Below are 22,973 nucleotides of genomic sequence, written 5' to 3'. Positions count from 1 at the left end.
ATGAGAAGTACATTGCAGTCTACAGCCTACAGTGTACTCTGAATGCCTCACTGATAGTTTCTGTCCATTGTTAGTATGAACCTGCACTGTTCAGCAACCTGTTTACACTCTGAACTAGCTTATATTGGGTGTTTCACATCATTTGAAACTATTTCAATCAATTATGAGTCCTTGTGTCTAATGTATGGCATCTGTGCTTTCTTTGTGTTTACCTTTTGCTACTTGTGGTCACCATTCTGCATCAAAAGTGCATCACAATACAAAATATGTTTTATTGCATGCAAATGTGTTCAGAGTCTATGAGATCTGCAAATTGTGTTTTATATGTGAAAACTGTTTATGGTTTTGCCAAAAGGGTGATCGATTCAAGAAATGTGTTCAGGCAACTGAGAATTTGGTTCAGAGAATGGAGTTTAGTGTTTTAGCAGTTAACATTAAAAACTGTAACTACAACTCGTCAGTCTTGGTTCAGCGTGGTGCATGAAACAAACAAAACGTTAATTACACATCTGTCACCTCCTGACATGTGGTGCAAAGGACATAAATGAAAATGAACGACCGCAAAACAAGACTAGCAGCATACCGCTTACATAAACTAACAACCGGATCTGGCTCTGCTTGCGTCAGGTGCTAGATTCCTTGGCTGGATTTAGTGGTGGGGATATGCCGTAGTAGATAAGCTTTGCACAATCTTATGCCAGGGCTAATACAAAGGATCTATCTCAGCTGTCAGTAAACTGCAATGTCCTCTTTAAATCAGGAGAGTTGAAGGCACTTGGCAGAGAATCCCATTAAAACGTTGTTACGACTGACAATGATTTGTCCTCTCTCTGGGAGATATAAGGCTGTCAGGAGCCCTTGTGGCATTTCAAATCTCTCGCCGGTGCCAATAACTCAGAACAAATCCGATTTCCAGACATTAATGTCCACTAGGTAAGCTGATGCTGGCCTGTTGCAAGACAAGACGCTTCCAAAACAGAAGGATTTGTGTGTGTGTGTTTGTGTGTGTGCGTGAGAGAGAGAGAGAGAGAGAGAGTCTGAAAGTGAGAGTGTATTTCTGTTTGTGTGTTTGTACAAGCGGCACAACGGAAATTAAAGGGGAGTCTGCATGATAACGCAGACAGAGTGATGTTCTGTATTCTCTAATTGAGCAAACAGGAAACACACATAAATGTCATAGATTAACCTCCAACATCACAGTTAGTGATCCTCCTAGCTGTTGACTGACAGACCTCCCTGAATATCAGCACTTGTCAGAATGACCACTCTGACGTTTGCACAGATACCCATGACATGGTGGGGTGTGTCACTAATTCACTCTTATCTAAGAAACACAGACACATATGCACACACACACACACACATGTGGATGTAGTGTAAGCTGTGAGGAGATCAAAGTGGCATCTTGGCTGAGGCTTTTCATTTTCAGTTTTGAACTCCACAGATTGTGAGAGGGATGCCGTCATGTTTTCCAATAACGAAAGTGGGAGCTGAGAGGAGTTTTCTCAACGTCTGTTTTCGGTAGAGGCGGAGGCCCATGGCACCAGTCTTTGTTTATGTTTTCCCCCCTCACTGAGCCGGGACGAGGAGGAGGGGGGGGCGGGAGGCTACGCCACGCCACGCCAGGCTGACTCGGCCTCATCCTCCCTGCTGAGGCCCAGTTATGTGGAACCCTCCTCTCCTCCCCCGTACAAACGTGGGGGTCTTATCACAACACACTACGGCTGGGACACTTTACAGGACCCGCGGTTCCCAGTGCCAGCTTTATTAGAGTTTGACGAAGTAAACGGAAACTCATCAATCTCTCACCAACATATGGGCCTAATTACAGGTCCTGATGTATAGTATGAGGAACCATACATATTTTATATACGGTTCCTCATTTCAGCCGTGTATGTGATGGGTTATATGCATATGGAGTTTTTTAGTGCAGATATGCTTTATGGGAACACTGCTGTGAGTGTGTGGGTGATGTAGATGTGTTAGTCATGCAGTTTATTAACTTATGAGAGCTCAGAGAGGTTTAACATGTTGTTTTTAATTACAGAGGGAAATTACTTTCACATGCAGATCAGACCCAAGGTTTTAAACAACAAACACTATTGAATAAAACAGAAATTTACAGGGATTCACAAACAATGTCCTCTTACATGGCACGCAGATATACCATAGCATTGACAAACTTGACAGAGCCCAGTGCACTTAACGTCTCCCGACAAGAGGGAATAACTCATTTACCATCAATAACAACCATAACAAACTTTGCCTTACTGAATTATGGTTACTAAAACACTTATAGACACATTATTAATCCTCTCTCTCTCTCTTCTCTCTCTCACATACACACATATTCTCTCTTTCTCAAACACACACATGAACACATACACACAAACATACACACACATACATTCATTTAAACCACCAATGCAGTGAAATGAGCACTTTAAATAAATCAGAGCTTTCTCTTTGACCCCATTTAGCAAAGTCAAACACACACTTTGAATGACACTTACGTAAGCTACATCCATAAAACTGGTAATACTAAAAAGTGTCTTGTCAGACCCCCTGTCTTGTCAGACCCCCCTGGAATTTTGGGTCTGCCCCTAGTGAAAATAATAGACATTGCGCAACGCACCTCCTCAAGTAAAGTAACTAAAGTCAAAACTCAACTGCGGAGAGCCAGTGTGTTGACCCTTCGACCTGTTTACGTTAAGACTCAGGCTATGAGGGTGAAAGGCTTTTTTGGTGGGGAAACATTTGGTCAGGTCTGTCTGATCTCCAGACGTTGTGCCTGTGCAAGAACACTGTTTGATGTCACAGCTGCGTTCTTTTTTATCGGCTGCCCCTAGAGGTCACTGAATAGGGATGAACAAACTTCTCTCTATTCTCCAAACAACTCTAAACCTACATGGGACTTTCCGCTCGCACAGCACAGCACAGCACACATGCACCAACGTCCGATGACATCAATCATTCCACTGGGGGGGGGGGGCATTTTTAAGGGCCCATCTACACGACGCTGTTTTTTGAAAGTGTTGAATTTATTTGATCGGTTAGGCCTTGCGTCTACACGACCCCGGCATTTTAGGAGGCTGTAACCGATATTTTTTTAAACTGGGTTCCGAAGTGGGATTTTTTTTAAACCGCCGGATAACTTTTGCCGTGTAGACAGCAAAGCTGGCAATTTTATGACGACATAGCCCCACCCCTCAACTCAGCCACCGCACTCGACTTCACATGCTGCTTGTCAGAACAAACCGAACCATTAAAAACATATTCAAATGTTTTTTCTTTTCCCTGTCATAATTTATGTGCACAAGATATCAGCCTTTTGTGGCAAAGTTAGAAGCACACTGTTAGCTTAACTTAGTTAAACATTAGCTTACTACAACTTATGACTAATGCTTTAACAAAAACAATGTTTTGTCTTCTACACCTGCTTATGCACTACAATACACTTAGCCACTTTTACCTTTTGTGCACGCAAGTCTTAACCTTTTGTGCACGCAAGTCTTAACCTTAAGCCTTAAGTCTTTTCTTTACCACTATCGTTAAAGGTGTGAAAGTGGTAGGAAAAAATGCACCCGTTGGTTTCGTGTAGACGTAGCCAGAGTGTGTGTGTGGCCTAAGACTCCCCCAGTCCTGCTGCGAACTCTGCAAGCCCTTTCGGGGGCCAGGAAGTCACCCCCCTCTAAAACCAGCGACAGTACTGCTGTGCTGTGTGTGCTTTCTCTCTCTCTGTGTGTGTGTGGTATTGTGTGTGTGTGTGTGTGTGTGTGTGTGTGTGTGTGTGTGTTATTATATGTTTGAATGATCGTGTTATCACATGCGTGTGTGTGTGTGCTATAATATGTTTGTATGTGCGTGTGTTATTGTATGAGTGTGATCTTGTGTGTGTGTGTGTGTGTGTGTGTGTGTGTGTGTGCTATTATATGTTTGTATGTGCGTGTGTTATTGCATGTGTGTGTGTGTGTGTGTGTGTGTGTGTGTGTGTGTGTCCAGCAGCAGCTCTGCCGTGTGTGCCTGCTCCCTGGCCTTGGTCACCCTGAGTTAAAACATCAGCACAGGCCAGCAGAGGACTCCACTGGTAAATCTCAAGAGTCTCAAGCCCGTCTTAGAACACAGACAAATAAACAAGCCAGCTTCCTCCACCCCCTCCTCCAAAGCCAGCTTCCTCCACCCCCTCCTCCAAAAAAGCAGCATTCTGTGGTCAATGTGAGAGGAGGAAGGGGCGTGGCTCAGACGTTGAAAAGAGTCCCACAGAGGCTTCTGATTGGTCCCTTATGCCAGGGCAGAAAAAGCGGCTGCTTTGCCTCACTTCCCTGAAAGTCATTTAAGTCTCATTTGCAGCTTATTTACAAACATCTCTTCTCAGCTTTTCCCCTTTTCAACTCTCTTTTGAGAATCACTCACGATCCTCTAAGCTACGCATCGGGAGTAGTTACAGACTCCACACACGACTTTGCCCAAATCACGCCACCCGTTCCACCCGTGTCCTTGTGGTCACACCATCTGAGCAGACTTGTGCAGGTGTGTGTGTGTGATCTCTGTGATGCTTGAGGCCTGACACAGCTCCAGCTGGGCCTGGGGGTCTTTGGAGCCCAGCGAGTTCCTGGCCAGCGAGCTCCGGTAGAGAGAGTCCCTGGAGCGCATGAGGGAGCTCTTGCACATGGCTCCCCAGAGGAAGCGCATGACGGAGGGGCTGAGGATGATGAACACCCAGGGGTCGATGATGGAGTTGATGGACAGGAAACGCAAGGCTACCAGGTCTGTCTTGTGACTCTCCACGCGCTGACCGATGGAGTTGATGTACACACGGATCTGGGGTGGGAGAGGAAGGGAGAGGAGAAGAATGAGCAAGATGGCTGGGGAAGAATCAGGTGTGTGTGTTTCTCAGAAGCACTTAAACTGAAACAGCTCTGAATACTCAAACAGGTAGTAAAGTAAATATGAGATATGAGCCTGGCCTTTTCCCAGGTGCGGTTAGAGTTCACATCAAGATACCTCTAGGTTCACATATAGAATAGAAACAGATGAAGCACCTAGCCACAGCTGGACACTGGACACCGGGAAGTGCTGCAAAGCCATTTGCCTCCAGCAGTGAGAATCTGTACTGGACACTTCTTAGGTGTTCATCTTTCTTCACTCAGTCTGGCCATCAATTTGACCACAGATACTCTGAGTCATCGCAAATTTATATAATCAATGACCACACCTGATGAGAATCGAGTCCCTTTACACTGCGTGATGAGGCTTTTACGTTTTTGCTTTTACGTCTTTGCGCAAATTTCTGAAACTTAAACAAGGAATTGTACAGTTTCTCAAATGTGTGCTACCAAAAAGTAAAAAAAAAAAAAAATCAATAAACCAACTAACTTATTTAAAATAAAATTCTTTCTGATACAGCAATGATTCACTTAAGTAATACTCTAAGTATTAAGCAAACTATTGTAAGTTATTAGGAAACAAATACATTGCATCATTCACACATGTGGATTAGGATTATGTAAGTAGAGAATGCTGCTAGTTAGTGGGTAACTCTGTGTTACAGCGCACCAGTAGTTACTTTCTAACTGTGTATTGGCAGCAGCATCTATCATTCTAATTTATTTATCATTAAAATCTCCTTTATCATCTAAATCTCTTCTCTCTCGTTTTACATCTCTTCAAACCAACACACACGTCACACACACACACATACCCTGCGTCACCCTTGTGGTATGACAGTGGAAATGGGAGGTTCTCTCTCTCTCTCTCTCTCTCTCTCTCTCTCTCTCTCTCTCTCTCTCTCTCTCGGATGTTTGGTGATGCTTTGCTCACTCTGTTCACAGTCTCAATGACACACTCACTCCTGGAGCTCTCCCACACACCTCACCTCAGCTCACTGCAGCAGAGAGCTCTGCAGCCGGGCTCCACAGCTGGGCTTCTCACTCTGAGTAAGGCTGTGTGTCTCAAGAGAAAGTAAACCTGACTCACACACACGCTCACTGCAGAGCACGCCACAGAGGGGAAGAGCTCGTTATATGTGGTCAGCGTGTGTGTGTGTGTGTGCTTTCTGGGGTTTTCCTCTTTTTCTTTCGCTAACTCATTTTCTCTCACACTGTTTTCCACACATTTCTTGTTACTCGAGGTACCCACTTCCATTGAACGACAACAAAACCAACATGTTGTTGAGGATGACTACAAAACAAAAAAAACTAAATGTTGTTGATAGATAGAGATAGATAGATAGATAGATACTTTATTGATCCCCAGGGGACATTCAAGGTCTCAGTTAGTTGATGATGACTACATAGTTGATGATGACTACAAGAAGAAACCGTCCTCTTTCACAAGACTGATCATCCCAGTGTCCACATACAACATCTTATGACAAACAAGGCTTAATTGTTAACTGCACAACCTCTCTGGCAGTTTGCGCAAGGGGATCCTGAGGAGAGATCCAAGCATCTCCCTTTCCTGTGGGAATACACACACACACACACACACACACAAGGGCTGGGCTTAGACAGCGAGTCGATCACACAGCCCTGTGACCCCCAGAATATGAATGAGCAGCATACACACACACACACACACACACACACACACACACACACACACAGACACAAGCACACAGACACAAGCACAAACAATAGACGCCACACACAAACTCATATCCAACTGGGAACCATACACACAGACACACACTACAGACTGCACTGAAACCCAAAGCATCACACAGACACAGACACACACTACAGACTGCCCTGAAACCCAAAGCATCACACAGACACAGACACACACTACAGACTGCACTGAAACCCAAAGCATCACACAGACACAGACACACACTACAGACTGCCCTGAAACCCAAAGCACCACTCTGGCCTATCTTCTCCTGCTGTAACTAAACCACTGGGTGAGCGTGTTTAATTATTTATGCTACTGCCAGTGTGTTCACGCGCTAAAAGCCAAAGTCCAGGAGAAAGGCTCCTCTCTCACTCTCTCTGTCTCTCTCTCACTCTCTCCCCCTCTCTCTCTCTCCCTCTTTCTCTCTCACTCTCTCCCTGTCTCTCTCTCTCTCTCCCCCTCTTTCTCTCTCTCTCTCTCCCCCCTCTCTCTCTCTGGTTTGTGGACTCTTTGGCCCATTATGGATGAGGAGAGGATGGATGCTGTGGCATATTGGTGTCCTAAAGGGCAAGGACATACTCATCTATCACTTCTTCTCCGTAAGGCATGGCCCTGTTGAACTGAAATGGATCTTAAGTGTGTGATGCTGTATAATATTGGCGTGGTATACGTGGTATAGGAGGACGACGTGGTACTGGCTGGGTTAAGGGTGTTCAGCAGTTCAGTTCAGTTCGTTTGGTCATTATCTAAATCACAGGAATGGGCGAGTCTGAAAACTAAGAGGGAGAAAACTAAGCTTTTATTAGTAAACCACTTAGCAATGCGATCAGATGTGGCCAAAGAGCTACAGCCCTAATGTTCAGCCAGATAGTGGTAAACAACTTGGCAATGCGATCAGATGTGGCCAAAGAGCTACAGCCCTAATGTTCAGCCAGATAGTAGTCGGCAGATATTGCATAGTGTATGAAAACTGATACTTGGACAACTATGGAAAAAAATGAATATGCGCGCTGTCATTGTGAACCACAATTCAACTCAAACTCTTTCAACAAAGGCTCACTGAGAGGCAGCCTGGCATCTAATTAACCAGCAGACAGCATGGCAGTGTGCTTTGGTATATAGCTTAGAATGATGAATAGTAATGGATGAATCATGATAACCTGCCCTGTATTCATTCTAACTATGATCACAAATCCAAATGTTTGCCCTAAGCCTTGTGATCTTGCTTCTTTAAACTTGGAAAAAAAAAATATATATATATATATATATAAAAGCTCCATAACTTGGTGGTTAAGCGTGAGATGGGAAGGGAAACAGGGATTTGGCCCAAGTAGTGTGTAAAATAAATAAATTTAAATACTACAGCCCCAACGGTTGCAAGACCCTTTCTTGAATTTCCCCTTGGGGATCAATAAAGTATATATCATTCTATCTATCTATCTATCTAGGAATCTCATTTAAAATACAGTTTTTCTCGATTGCTTTGACCTGCTTAAGGAAACTGAGATCCACTTGGTCTTCTTAAACCCTTTCTTTGCACAGCAGAAGTCATCTCTCACGAATGTGTTCACACATTTTTATTGGGTTCACACATTTCTCACACCCTTTTGCAAAACAGTTACCACAGATGTCATTCAAAAACCCCAAACTCTATTGGTTTTCCTGTGCTAAACAGAAGGAAAACAATGTTGAAATCAATCAATGCTGAATCTCTGATGCACCTGTATGAAACTCCTTTGCACAATTCTTCAATCAGCAATCATTCATTATCCATAAGAGATGCCATGTCTGTTCTGTGTTGCTATTTTCAAGTATGGATCTAATGCAGATTTGGACAAAGTACTATATTGCCTATTTGGTGAAGAAAACAGTACAAAAGGTGTTTACTGTAGGTCTATTTCGATGAAGAATGACAAGTTCAATGAAATTTGTCTTGTCTAGGTGTTTACAGTAAGTTTTACATGTCAATGACAGTTACATCTTGGGAGGAATGAATACATTATTTTTTATTCAGTATATTTTGTCTTTTCACAGTTTTTTTTCTGATACCAGAAAAATGAGAAAGAAATGGAACAGACATAGCAACAATGCTAATTTTGAGAACTAGATTTTGCATTTTGTTGTCCAGTGTGTAATGATTGATTGAAATCACACAAGTGATTTGATGTCAGGATGTCTTGTTTGAAGGCAAGATTGGCTTTTGCTGCATGTTTAAGTGTTTTGAGAGAGTAACAGCCTTTTGCAAGCAAAATGTGTCGTTTTGAGTGCTTCTGTTCAGACACGGGTGTTAACTGTTTTGAGAACGTGATGACACACCAGTTGACACAAGCATCAAAACGATCGAGAAAAACTGTAACTATGATACTTCCTGCCAATGTATAAATAGAATGTACTGTATGTGTGTATGTCTGTGCGGATACATTACTGTCTCTCTGTGTGTGAGAATAACTTCAGCAGGTCTTGGGGGATATGCAGATATGCAATATGAAAACTAATGAATTCTGCTGCACTACAAAAGCTGCTTTGGGCTTCCTTTCATGTGATGACTTTTACAGCCATAGATACAATCAGCAACAAATCAAGAAATTAAAAGACATATCTTCAATTCTGACCTTTGCATGAGGCAAAACTGTGACGGTCAAGACATGACCGCACAGGACTTGTGCCCTGACGGCACTCATCTTCCCTCCATATCAGTGGTTATGTACCCACACATGCATAACACTATATCCCATGATATAGTCCATATCCATCATGTGGTGTGTGACACAGGACAACTATCTGCTATGTTTGCACATTTATTGTTGACTTAAGTTGGACGCGTGGGCTTGAGTGGAGCATGGGTGCTATGCAGACATAAAAGTTACCGACTGTTGTGTTGTCTCATTCTGGCTCTGAATGTCCGGTGGCAAAGGGGGCCGACGAGACACTACGGACGATTTATTGGTTCCGGGCGGCATTGAGCCGTGCCATTCTGTTTATTGCTGTGGGGGACGTTCGCGACGGTCCTGATCAAACCGACACTATCTTTATTCTTAACACCAGCAATAGGGTAATATACTATTTAGCCATTTCTTTTGATATAACTGCTAGGGCATAGGTCACATCTATATGCTTGTGATTCAGGGTCTGTCTTGTCTTCCTGTAGTAATTGATTGTTTATTGTTTCCCTGTCTATGTGAATGGTGCTGGTCGCCAGGTATATGTACCCCTCTGTTTTATTTGATGTGAGTCTTGATGTTGTTGGTGATGCACAACGTGAGTGTTACGATCCTGTATTTGGAAAATAGTCACCTGTAAACTCTATTGGAATTTTTGAAGAGCTGTTGTTAGTTTTTTTTTCCTTTATTAGTTCAGTAATTGTCCTATGGACCCCTCTGCTTGTATTGTGTGCAAGCCCCGTCATTAAATTTTTGGTCTATTCTCAATCACTGCCTCTGCGTCCTTGGCCATACCCACTTTGATTGAAGGTAACTCCGCTCGGTACCGTGACAAAAACCACCAGACCATGTGTGTGTGTGTGTGTGTGTGAGTAATAGTCCACAGCTATCCCTTTCAGTGTAGCATGTGATTCTCACCCAACGGCTGGACCTGCTTGTATGCATTAATCACAACAAAATTACAAAAACAACTCTCAAGGCTGTTGCTTGCGTACAGCTTTTCCAAGAATGCACTGCTACGCTAGGCAGATGACCCTGCACATAACAGAGCTCATGACAAACACTTGGAATGGCTCTCTCTCTGATGTAAGCCTGATTTAGCCATCATTTGGCCCAGCATTGGACCTGATTTAACCCTGATCTGGCCTGCCTCTGTCCCGCTTCAGTCTCTCTCTCTGATGTAAGCCTGATTTAGCCATCATTTGGCCCAGCATTGGACCTGATTTAACCCTGATCTGGCCTGCCTCTGTCCCGCTTCAGTCTCTCTCTCTCTGATGCCTAAGCCTCATTTGGCCCAGCATTGGACCTGATTTAACCCTGATTTGCCTCTGTCCCGCTTCAGTCTCATGTGGACCATCATTTGGCCCAGCATTGGACCTGATTTAACCCTGATCTGGCCTGCCTCTGTCCCGCTTCAGTCTCTCTCTCTGATGTAAGCCTGGTTTAGCCATCATTTGGCCCAGCATTGGCCCAACATTGGCCCTGATCTGGCCTGCCTCTGTCCCGCTTCAGTCTCCATGCAGCCCTGAGGCTAATGACGGCTTGGCTCCAGCGAAGCATAAACACATTCCTGACTCTTAGAGACACCATCATGTGGCGACACATGCGGTCCCTCTTCCTTCCTTCTTGGGTTTTTTTCACTTCTGTTTGCGGATTTTCTCTGATTGTGTTTGAACACCCATGCCCGTGCTTGTTTTCGCTGGTTGACAGTAAAGATGGGGGCCCTGCGGCGAGCCCACCGCTCTCTCCTCTCCTCATTGTCTCGTTTCCTCCCCTCTGTGTGCACATGTGGCGCTCTCTCTTCGAGAACGCACTTTTATCTACAGGACTGAGGCAAACAAAGCTGCATTACATCACCTCTCGAGTAAGGGTTAGCTGAAGTCAGTGGGGTCATCTACCGGCATCTACTGCCGTCAAGACTACCATACAATGTTAGCAGTGTTTCCCCTACAATGTATTCATCAGCGGCGCAGTGCCGCTCCTGGAATTCAAGCGCCACTGCAAAAAAGTTGCCTAATTGAAAAAAAAAAAACGCAAGTGAACTTAAGGAACAGCTGCCGTTTGTTCAGGTTTGATGTCAACAAATATTAGTAGGCTAACGTTGAAGGCGCAGTCAGGGATTCCACAGGAGATCACGTTGTTTGTGTTTATGTTTAAGTTTATTAGCAGATGCAATTTTGTGCAAAAAAACGTAGCCTACATTATGTTAACCAAGGAACCAAATTAAACACGCCAGCGAGGTAGCTCGTCCCTACCTTCAGTAGCCTATTCCCAGATAAATTCCACGCATTGTTTCGTTTTTGTTTGTGATACAGTCAATGCTTTCAAGCCCTGTGTTGCTAACAGGCTGTGAAACTAAGGTCTAGCCTATGGTGGGTTTAATTGAATTTGAGTAATAATATACGCAACCATTTACATCTGGAGATAGTTTGTAATTCCTGTAGGGCTCACCAAAATCATAGAAATGATACAAGACACTTATCTCCTATAATCCAAGATAGATTTTCTTCGAGTCGTTAGGCTTTTGAGAATTTATTTTACCAAATGACATGGAAAACATAATTCAATTTCATCCACATATACTTATGCACAGATGCACAACAATGCTACTACTAAGTTAGCTTAAAACTGTGAGAATCAAGCAAGCCTTAAAGTGACAGGCACTCAATTTGACCTGCACAGCACTAATACAGTGTAATGACATGAAAGAGAAGTCTATATAGTTTATACAGTGCTGTGCAAAAGTTAAGACACCCATGCTAAAATTGACTAAAAGGAGGAATAAAAATCTTATCTTTTAGAAATTGATCTTAATGCCTTAATTAAAAAAAGAGCAAAAATCAAACCTTTAAGGACATCAATTATTTTTGAATGTATCATTAATGGTAAATAAATAAATGTTATTATATAAATAAATGTCTTAACTTATGCACAGCACTGTACATTCTAAATAGTGATAGTTTGTACAGTGGCCTGTGATTAAGCTTTATTTTTTGTAATTAATTGTAAATAATATTTTTCTGTTGTGTGTGTGTTGTGCCATTTCATTTTTGTTTCATTTCAATGTCTAATAATAATGTAATAATTACTAATAATGTAAATGAAAAAGGTGAAAGAAAAACATGAATAATCCTGTTCAAGTACTGCAATAATCATGCTTTGTAAATGCTTGTGTTGATGGTTATGTCATAATTTGTAACTCAATCTGTCAATTTCCTTTCGACAAAATCCACCAGAAGTCACCATTTAAGGAGTCATTTTTTCATTTTTTTTTTTTTTTTTTGGGCTTCCTACGATCAACAGCACGCTGCTGGAAAAAATTCTAGGGGAAACACTGGTTAGGAAGCTTTAAAGTCAGATGTCAATCAGTTGACATTTAACTTTTAAAACAGTAAGCACAGAAAACTAAAAGTGATTCATGAATTGGCTGGTTCTGTCAGTCTTAGGCTATGTGTATGAGGTGTTTTCCATTACAATGAAATGTCAAACAAATGGGTGTGCGCTCAGCAGCTGAGTACATGCAGCAGGCTGACCTGTGCAGCTCTCCTTGGCATTATTTTCTTTGGTACTCTGAGATAAAGAAATCTAATTAATTAAACAATTTTGTACTCTGTCTTTTTCCCTATATTTAATGAGTTTTGTTGCTACAACTAATGAAGTTCAATGATGATTACATGCGTCATTTGCATGCAGAATGCAGTATTTATTCTGTAATAGTAGGCCTATATTAAGTGTAATGACACAGATTACTATGTTCTTCTCAGATCCCTGTAAGTGATAATGCTGCTTCACTCTAATCCTTGCAGAATGTAAATTATGTCCTTAGAATGTTAACGAAGAGAGTAAAAATCAAGCTTTTATGGGCAACAGTTGTGTATAGGCTACGGCAGTTATATTAAGAGGCAAGGTTGGAAATGTCCTGTGTCATGTAGAAATAAGACTTCTCTTTTTGATGCAATGAGTCATTTTTCGTGAGAAAACAAATGCAGCAAGACATTGTTTACTCTTGACTGAATGACATACGTGCAGAGTTCCATGATATTCCTGTAAATTTTAAGCATGGTTTGCCCTTCTCATACCTTTTAGGGCGTTTGTTTAAACCGGTCCAAATATATTAACAAATGCATGGAACAGCTGTAACAAATGCATAGAATATACAGGAACATTAAAAAGCAGGAACATCGTAAAACCTAGCAGAAAATGCCATCTGTACAAAGGCATGAGAACACAGTAGCATTTGATCAGCTAGCTTGGTTCACAGTTTATATTTTCAAGTAGCCTGTATTTATTTGTCTATTTGTCTGGTGATAGGCTAATACCTGGGGGCATTTGGCAATGTGGGTAAAGCCAGTGTCCACCCACTCCCTACAGTCTACTAACACACACAAGCCAAGCCAGGCATGATTCTGTTTCAAATGAATTTCATGATATACAATTAATAGAAAGCAAACTTACCATTAACGGAAGTGAGCAAATTACGAATATCACCGTCATGAACACGAGCAGAATGAGGTGTTCGAACTCCTCAGCCATGGAGAAGTACCTGCGGTCCTTCCTGCTCCGCGTGGTTATGGAGCCACCGTTCATTTTGCTACGCCTCCGGTACATCAGAACCAGATGATAGACAACAAAACCATTACAAGCTACTATAGACACGACTATGACGAGCATGACAGTTGCGTAAACCTCGGCGTAAACCCTGTCCTCCGGTCCCTTTGGATTCATATCTATGAAGCACCAAGTCCCGGGGCAGTACTGAACATATTTTCCAAAGCCCGCAAATGGCATAAGGCAAAAAATAAAGCACAGTACATATATTACAGGCACGGTGAAATATCCACAGCGCTTGCTGATGTACCGTTTATATAGGTAAGGGTAACCGATGGAGAGGCATCTCTCCAAGGCCATCGCGAAGAGTATCGACAGGGTTGCCAAACTGAAGAAAGTCATGGTGAACCCGAAATATTCGCAAACGGCCATCCCGGTAGTTGAGTCGTTCGTCCCGGTCATCCCGATCATGGTCGTGTTCATCGAGTAGGATGTCAGCACAAGAGGACTGACGAGGCATGTCCCGGTGAGATCCGTGATGACCAGCGTGGTCACCAGCAGACGGAACAGGGAGAGCCGCTGTCTGCTCTGATCTTTCTTGCGTCGGACCTCCAGGAGCACGAGCGCCAGAACGTTGCCGATGACTCCGGCGGAGAACATGATCGCGCTGATGAGGGGACTGCCCGTCTCCACCGAGTGTCTATGGTGACAGGTGTCATTCTCCGTGTCCATATGAACACTTTTGTTTCTCCGGAAAACTTTCACCTTTTCTTCTGAGGCGAATTTACCGCGCCCTGGTCATTTCAAACCCTCTAGTGTGAGGAGATGGCTCAGATGATCTCTTTTCAGTGCTTCTTAACGCCGGATATCTCTTGGTGATTAGCGCATTCAGGCTGCCAGATCAGACTCCACTTCAAAACAACGTCCGACTTCGTGGCATAGTCTACAAATGCGCGCGGCGTCTGTTCTCTGTTCTAGCACTCAACGATGCTAGGATCTGTCTAAATATCCAGCCCCCCTCCTGGATTAAGTGGTGCGCATGTGGACTCCTCTCGCTCTCTCGACTGGAGGAAGTGCCGACTGTGGGAGAGCGCGCGTGAGCCATGCGTGCAATGAATTAGTTGTTCGAGGGTGAACAGAAGTGATGTAGCAACGTCATCGACAGGTCGGCACACCCTCTCATAAACCTCAACATGAGAAGTAAAGAAACAGTAGAAACATAATTGTTTCTTGTTTGTTTTAATAATTGTTTCATAAACTTTGAAGCCTCAACAATTGAAGACCACAGATGTATACTCAAAATTTAATGATAATAAATTAAATCAAAATGTTTAGAACAAACTGTTCTCCACCTTTGAATTTGTATATGGGTCCACACATAAATGCAGTTATTCTAAGCAGATTTGCAGACTTTCAGAAACTTAAACAAACGGTTAACAGTGTTTCAGCTCACAGAAATACTGTATATTTGTTACCCAAGTGAGCGACCCCCATCTTGTCTTGTCTCACTCGTGTCCACCCCCCCCCCCCACCACCACCACCACCTCACTCACACACACAGACCCCTCATGCTTTGTAACTAATCTTTAAAAGTAAATCTGTCAGTAAGTTCGGCATTACTTTCCACAGCCTCTCACACGCCGTCTTTGCTTTCTTTATGGGAGTCGATAATGGGTCTTCATCCTCAGGTAATTTGGCGTGCTGAGTGTGTGATCGCGACAGAGATTACGTGTAACTACATGTCTGCTTGAATGAGAGAGGTTTTCAACCCACTCTAATTCATGTCTTGGAATTCCTCTGGGGTGACTGGCAACGAATATTCCATTGGTTTCTTCTTCGACCCCACCAGAAACCCCAAATGCTTTGTAAGGTCTTAAAGGTGCATTAAGAGCTAAGAGATGTTTATGGAACCCTTAAGTAGCTGTGACTAGTTTAGACAGCCTGTGGTTTAAATGGAAGAAAATGGATCCTCCAAATAATTTTCCCCTCATGAATTTTAAATTGCCCTCTTTATTTCTTGTAAACGTGTGTAGTTAGGGCAAAGTGTTTTATATTACTCTGAATGTTCACATACTGTAGCCTACTATTGCATTAGTGTAATAGAACAGAGGTAACAGAAGAAAGCTGCTTGTGGTGCTGTACTTCTGACTGCAAGAACTAGAGGCGTGTCCACACACATGCACACACACACACACATGCACACACACACACACACACACACACACACACACACATGTACACAAACACAAATGCACAAATGTACACACACACACACACACACACACACACACACACACACACACACACACACACACACACACACACACACACACAAGACGGCACAAGACGCCATCACCAATACAAATGACATCAGGTCTTACCCTGGGCAGATGGGCAGAGATGCACTGGTGTCACTGTCACGATTGTTTATCCTAATAGTACACTATGCTCTCCTTCAATTCGTTCTGGGAAAAGAAGCTCCCAGTGTTACCCAGGGGGTTGTGGGGGTAGAGGGCTCTCCGTTCAGAGACCTCCCTACTGTGGTCTTGCAAAGATTGCAGCAGAGATATGACTGCTGTTAGACCAGGAGGGGCCAATGTGAAATCAAATAATTAATTATAGAAATACTTGCCGGATAGAACATGATTTAATACACGTCTTGGTTTTGGGGGGGTTCCCTGTTTACATCATTTTGTATCTATAGCAGCATCTCATCCCAGTCATTACTCAGTCTGTGGTTTTATGTGCCCCCTCCATTCCAGAATCACAGCAGAAATATCCAGTTTGTGATGTACGTAATCAGATGAGCAGTCAGTATGTATTAGAAAGGGCACAGCAATGACAGCCCCCACTATATATTATCAGGGGGGGCAGAATTATTTTCTGTCACATGCATACTGCACCATCAATACCAAACCTCTTGATTTTGAATGTTTTCATCATTACTAAATGTTCGAGCAGATGTCTTTTACTCACAGATGTGTCTGCGATTTTCACTGATTTTTCCAGTTGTGTGTATGCACAGTTATTCTCATGAAGCTCACCTTCAACAAGTGTTATTTTTCTTTTCATCTTGTGCCCCCTTGTGATCAAACATATATATTACAGGTCCTGAATTGGTGACTTAGCCTAGAAATCTAGACGCGCCCCTAGCGGCAGCAAATTACATTTGCCAGTGCCAGGGCTAGTCTAGCAACTCTCTGTTGGCTTGTGAGCTCCAGAAATCGAAACTTAATCAGGACATTGAAATCGTGTATAGAGTCGTTTGGTGGGCTTAACATAATTATTGATGGCAGAATTGCAACGGTTTGGCTTGAATTCCCTGCTACTTGAAAACAAATATCCTATTGCGTCCTATTGCGTGCAGAGGGAATTTGAAAGACAACTGATTATCCCGCCCCTCGGACTGAGCACTGCGAACGGTGAGTGCCCAGACCCTACATTTTAATGTGGGTCTGGCTCGCCAGGCTATTGGTGACTGCCATTAGAGCCAGCTTTCTGATATTCCTTCCTGCTCTGGGTAGCAGTTAGTGCAGAAGACCACTCTACCTCTGTTCCAAGCATATGTGATTAAAGTCAGTGTGGTTATCACACTCATGACCAGCGAAATGAGGTGTGTTATTAGCCTGGTAAAGCCAGACTCATTCACTTTGTGAATAGAGTCTGGGGACTCACGATTGGGAAATGTTTCCAGCACTAGCATTGTGACAGACGCAGACTTTGCATTAACTTTGAAATCACTTGTCCAGCCTAACCAATAACACTGATCAGGGATTCCTAACATTACTTCCTACTTCGCCTAAACTTTACAAATCGGCAATAAACAGCATTGGCACTCAGGAAACAATGTATGTAGAGTGTCGTCAGAAAATTCCACAATGGCTGTCCATCCAACGGCTGTCGGCCGTGCTCAATTGCCTCATCAGCCAAGTAGCCTAGTGTCTAGCTCTCCAAATAAATATACTTCACTTAGGCCTATCAGTAGGCTATGTCTACATTATCACATATCATTGACATAAAAAAAAAACTTTTCCCATCCCATTTTCAATATGCAGGATAGGCCAGTGGTGTAGTCTGTGGAGGTGAAGGATTAACAACAGGCAAAAACTATCTCCAACGAGCTATATCTACTGACAAGGTAATGTGGTAAAAATAAAGTATTAACCCAGAGAGGCAAAAAGTAACAATTTCCCACAGTAGTGTTTCACGATTCTAACGAGATTTGTTGGGCCGCTGTTCTTGAAGTTGCATGGCTGGTTTTCTCGGTATGCTGTATAGCAGTAGCCTGGCGGGCCATCCTATATCATTGAAATGTATAGTCTGGAATCGACCCATTCACCTCGCTTAATCCAAGGGGCGGGCAGAGAATTGTCTTTCAAACTGCCTAGGCGTGCAATAGGCCAGCGCTACGACCATATCCGTATCCGATTCGGCAAAGCGGCAAATACGTCCTTCTTCGAAGGTAATGACTTAAGTGCATTGTGTTGCTCAACTTTCAAAGAAAAGCACAAGTTCAACTCCTCCAAAGTTGACGCCAACGCCGATTCAAACAACCGCTCTTCGTTCGCCATAGCCACCTTCCTTCCATCATCCTGTTAAGCCCGCCTTAAGACTCTCTAACAAAATAGAGCGCTGTGATTGGATGACGTCCACGGCCAAAACAGTGTGGAGAACAACATTGGACTGGTTAGATAGCACCTCACTGCAGACGACGCACTGTGGATTTGGGCAGTCTGTCTCCCAATCCATGTGGAACCCAGGCCTACTGTATATGCCTCATCATCGTTTTCTTTTCTGTCTTTTCTGTCTCCTTTATTTTATCCCCCCTTCATCATTCTGCCCCCCATCTCATCGTTACCTGTCTCCTGCTCTGTTTCTCTCGCTTCTCCCTGTTTTTAGCCAGTTTTCCATGTTTCCAGTTTTCTATATTTCCACGAAACTAACGCGCCAGATATTCTGGCTGCCCGTAGGAAATCCCGTGCATTGTGGGTAGCTTATTTTTTAATGAAAACATAGCCTAGCCTACTATAGAGTTTACAAATTATGTCCTTTAATGTCACCTTTCCATATCATTATAACCCGATTCGAAATTATTTATTATTTATGAATTAATTTGATTATTAATTAATTAATTTGATTATTAATGATTAATTAATCATTTGTAACACCTTTCCGACATTGCCCTTTTCATATCACGTACCCCCTAGTGGCAGCTCGCGTACCACCGGACAATTTGGGAATCCCTGCTGTATAGCGATGCTAGATGAACGATACAAGTTCGTTAACCATCAATTTGGCTTCGTAAAGGTGAAAATATTGCATAATGTAGCGTTAAATAGCATCAAGGATACGTATCAACATTCATTTGTGATAGAATTTTGACAACATAATTTTCGCAAACAGAAACAGGCTACCAATATCACAGTATAGGCCTACCCAGTAACATTTCTGCGAACATGTGGGCACAAAACGTCATTTCTGTCAGAAACCGTGTATGCTACATGTTTTCTTCATTGTTGACATGTCCATGTTCGGTAGCCTACAGTATGTTTCTAATTTAGTCAAGCGGTTACACTTTAGCTTGGAAGCCAGTCCGAATTTAATCCGTAATGCAGTCTGGCTTTGCTCCATTGACAAGTCTCCGTGCCGCCTGCACATGTGCATGAGCAGATGATAATCCTGTTTTACGACGATTTATGACACTGCCTGGTCTGTTCGCTTGCGGCACTTTATTTGATTGGCCGCTGTGGGAATGTCATTCATTCACCGAGTCATTCTTTGGTTGTCTTCCTGACGTTTAACACAAAGATGCTGTGGTGTATGGTTATTTTAACAGAAAAAGGAAGTGATTGAATGGTAAATGGGCCTATTTTGTGATCATAGATAGAGCGCAGTGTTGGTGAGAAAAACAGCCTGTGAGCATGGGCGGATTATGAACTCAGGCCCCTGGTGTATTAAGGGTCCCCCACTTATTTCCGTGATATATGGGGGGGGGCTGGGGGTCCTCCCCCAGAACATTTTTAATTTGTTTGATGTGATTTCCTGTATTCTGGTGCATTTTGGGGATGGCCAATACTAAATTCAATCAGATTCATAGCCTACATCCTGATTTGTTGATATTGAGGCAATGATTCCATGCAAAGGCTTGGGCTTCAGGGCCCCCTGACCCCTTGGGCCTCTGGGCCCAGTAGGCCCGTGCAGTAATCCATCCCTGCCTGTGAGGATAGGCTACTTGCTCTTGTTCCGTTTACTCTTGTACAAAGAACAGCACACAAACGTTACAAATGTTTCGGGTTGGATCGTTAGTCAGCACTTTGTTGACGAAGTCGATGTGAACAGCATAACTCAACGCAAAGACATTCCTGTTCAACTTCTTTCTCATATAACAACATTGTTGTTGCCCCGTGTCTAATATCTATGGTTCCGCTTGATCATCAAGTGATTTAATGCATGGTGGTACAGATCATGCAGAGAAATCAATGCTTTCTGGTGGAGCACTTGCGAGGATGTGCAGAACGGATCGGGCAGGCAGCATGGATCGGGTACCCACAGCCTCTATGCCCATATAGGCAGGCGTGGCCTACTGGTTAGCGCTTCGGACTTGTAACCGGAGGGTTGCCGGTTCGAACCCCGACCAGTAGGCACGGCTGAAGTTCCCTTGAGCAAGGCACCTAACCCCTCACTGCTCCCCGAACGCCGCTGTTGTTGCAGGCAGCTCACTGCGCCGGGATTAGTGTGTGCTTCACCTCACTGTGTGTTCACTGTGTGCTGAGTGTGTTTCACTAATTCACGGATTGGGATAAAAAAAAATCTAACAGAAAACGGTGATTAAGGCATTTGTCTAGAAGAAGGATGTTTTGGCTGTCTACAGGATTCACGGAAGGTTATTTCCTTGCACTGATTGGTTAGGTCTATCCAATTGTGTGAAGAGGCATTTGTCTGCCTGTACTGGTTGAAACACGCCCCATAATCACATCCTATTGCTCCAGTTTTAGTTGTGTTGAGCTATTGAAATGGTCCTGGTCTGTTTGTTTTCTCACAAAAACTCCAAAAGTGTATGAAAACCTACATTTCTAAAGGGGTGCCAATAATTTTGTCAGTTACTGTATGTGTGCAATGTCTGTGAGTCTAAAAAGACGAACAAACACTCAAGGCCATTTATTGATTTACCATAATGGTGTATGACGTCCCTGTTGGTTTAGGCTACTTATATGAATGAAGCCACAAGACAAAGTAATAATCAATGATGATCATTTTGGTAAAACTGACTGGCTATTTTGAATGTGATACTTTCACAGGCATAAAATAGTAAGACTGTATCAAGATAGACAGCTAATGTGTGTGTGTGTGTGTGTGTGTGTGTGTGTGTGTGTGTGTGTGTGTGTGTGTGTGTGTGTGTGTGTGTGTGTGTGTGTGTGTGTGTGTGTGTGTGTGCGTGAAATGGTACTATTTGGAAGAAAGTTTAGGGCTTTTTTTTAGTCTCAGTCCGTCCCTGCCCCCCACTGACGGTAAAAGTCTAGACATATCCACAACACAGTGTGCATTTTAACATTTTGTGGGATTTTTTTCATGCATACATAAACAAGAATTTGAGTTTCATCAATCATTGAGCAATCAAGACGACAGCATAGCGGAGTTGTGGTTTACTGCACTGGACTGCAGGACTAGGGGATGGAGAGAAGTTGAGAACAGCGATTCATTTTCTTCAGAAAGTGTGGCGGTCATGTTATGTACCACTTTGTAGTACATCTAGTTTAACATTATTCAGTGCAAAAAGCTCAAACTTATGGACATGGCAATTTTTTTTTTAAAGTTGATGAGTGAATCTATTTTTTAATCTGTCTTTCTATTTCTGTAAGGATCAACCAGGAAGTCTCAAAAATGACTTCTGACAAGTGTGCAGACGTCCAATACCAACAGACGTAACACAATAGAGTGACACTTGAGTACAGATCTTTCATTTAGATGAGCTAATAACTATGGCAATTCTTCGGACCAGGATGTTTACATGACGAGTTGCTCCTCAAAATGGCTATGATCATGGTGATATACTAATACCAATACTAATGGTGATAGCATTTTTGCCCACACAATGTTTACAAGAAAATAATGAATTGTCATCAACAAAAGTTATATAATTGATTCTAAATATGTAAAGACCTTGTAGACATGTATCTGTATTACATGCAAATTCGGAGATGGACTATTATCACTTGGTGTGAAGTATCAGTGTTGTGTAGGTCAGTGTTGTGGTTGTCTTGTATTTCCCCCAGTTTAATAGGATTTTACTGTTTATGTTTGCCAAGGCACCCTAGACAGCCTGCCAGTTTAACTCATATGTCCACATTGCACACAATATGTGTTTTATGCTGCTCTGAGGACATAAACTGTTGACTGCAATCTGGGTGCAAAATGAGAATGTTATTTTCTTAAAATGACCGCAAGATGGCAGTAAAAGTCGAAGTCTCCCCCTCTGCTATTTGAGCGTAATGAAAACGCTAATACGTTTCTGCAAAACTCAGGCAGCTCAGAACATTCTGGTTTGGATTTAACTGTTCATTAGTGGGTCTATAAAATCCTTATTTTGCAAAAATGGGGATGGGAAATGGGGAAATCACTGACAGCCAAACCTTAATAGTTTATGGTAAATTGGCTGATTTAAACCACTTGGATACAACTCCTAATTTCCAGACCCACCGTGTATATGCTTGCAATTTAACCTGGCTGCGCAATTTCTGATTAATTATTAGAGTATTTGTAAACGTTTCTACTCTCATCAACATTTAAAGCAACAACTAGTTCATGCTACCGCAATTAGAGACAGAAACCCTGCTTTGACGAGGTACTGAAAACGGATTGATTACAACCCATGCTGTGCAAACTAAGTGGACCTTAAAATGGCAAAATACTCTGGCAGAAAGCCAAGGCAATCTTAACGCCAAATAACATAATTATTCCCCAGACGAGGACCTGTTTATGTAATGAAACCCCTCTATCGTGGCTATTTTTCTAGAATTCGCATTTTTCTTAATTAAAGCCAGATGTCGCTCATAGCACTGACTGCCGACTGTTGCGTCCAATCGCAGTGTCTTCCCGTGCGCTGAGCCCTCCCTCCATGAGCGCGCGGGTCAGAGGTAGTGGTTAGGACTATTT

General features: G+C 42.9%; 1 protein-coding gene across 1 annotated transcript; it reads right to left on the bottom strand.

Moving 5' to 3' along the window:
* Positions 1-2,018: 2,018 nt before the first annotated feature.
* Positions 2,019-14,996, bottom strand: ptger2a (prostaglandin E receptor 2a (subtype EP2)). The gene is made up of 2 exons (XM_048263673.1): positions 13,728-14,996; positions 2,019-4,821 (listed from the first exon to the last, which is right to left on the bottom strand). Exons 1-2 carry the CDS (start codon positions 14,550-14,552, stop codon positions 4,504-4,506), a joined length of 1,143 nt encoding a protein of 380 aa, XP_048119630.1. The 5' UTR covers positions 14,553-14,996; the 3' UTR covers positions 2,019-4,503.
* Positions 14,997-22,973: the final 7,977 nt, after the last annotated feature.

This window comes from Alosa alosa, chromosome 1 (assembly GCF_017589495.1).
Source record: "Alosa alosa isolate M-15738 ecotype Scorff River chromosome 1, AALO_Geno_1.1, whole genome shotgun sequence".
Classification (NCBI taxonomy): domain Eukaryota; kingdom Metazoa; phylum Chordata; class Actinopteri; order Clupeiformes; family Clupeidae; genus Alosa; species Alosa alosa.
The sequence above is the reverse complement of the archived record's forward strand: the minus strand, read 5'-3'. Positions and strand labels throughout refer to the sequence as shown.

Bases quoted from the DNA above. Each gene is read 5' to 3' on its own strand.
- ptger2a (XM_048263673.1), bottom strand. From the start codon at position 14,552: ATGGACACGGAGAATGACACCTGTCACCATAGACACTCGGTGGAGACG. The intron at 4,822-13,727 runs GTAAGTTTGCTT...CTCCCACCCCAG, and splicing joins TTTGCTCACTTCCGTTAATG to ATCCGTGTGTACATCAACTC.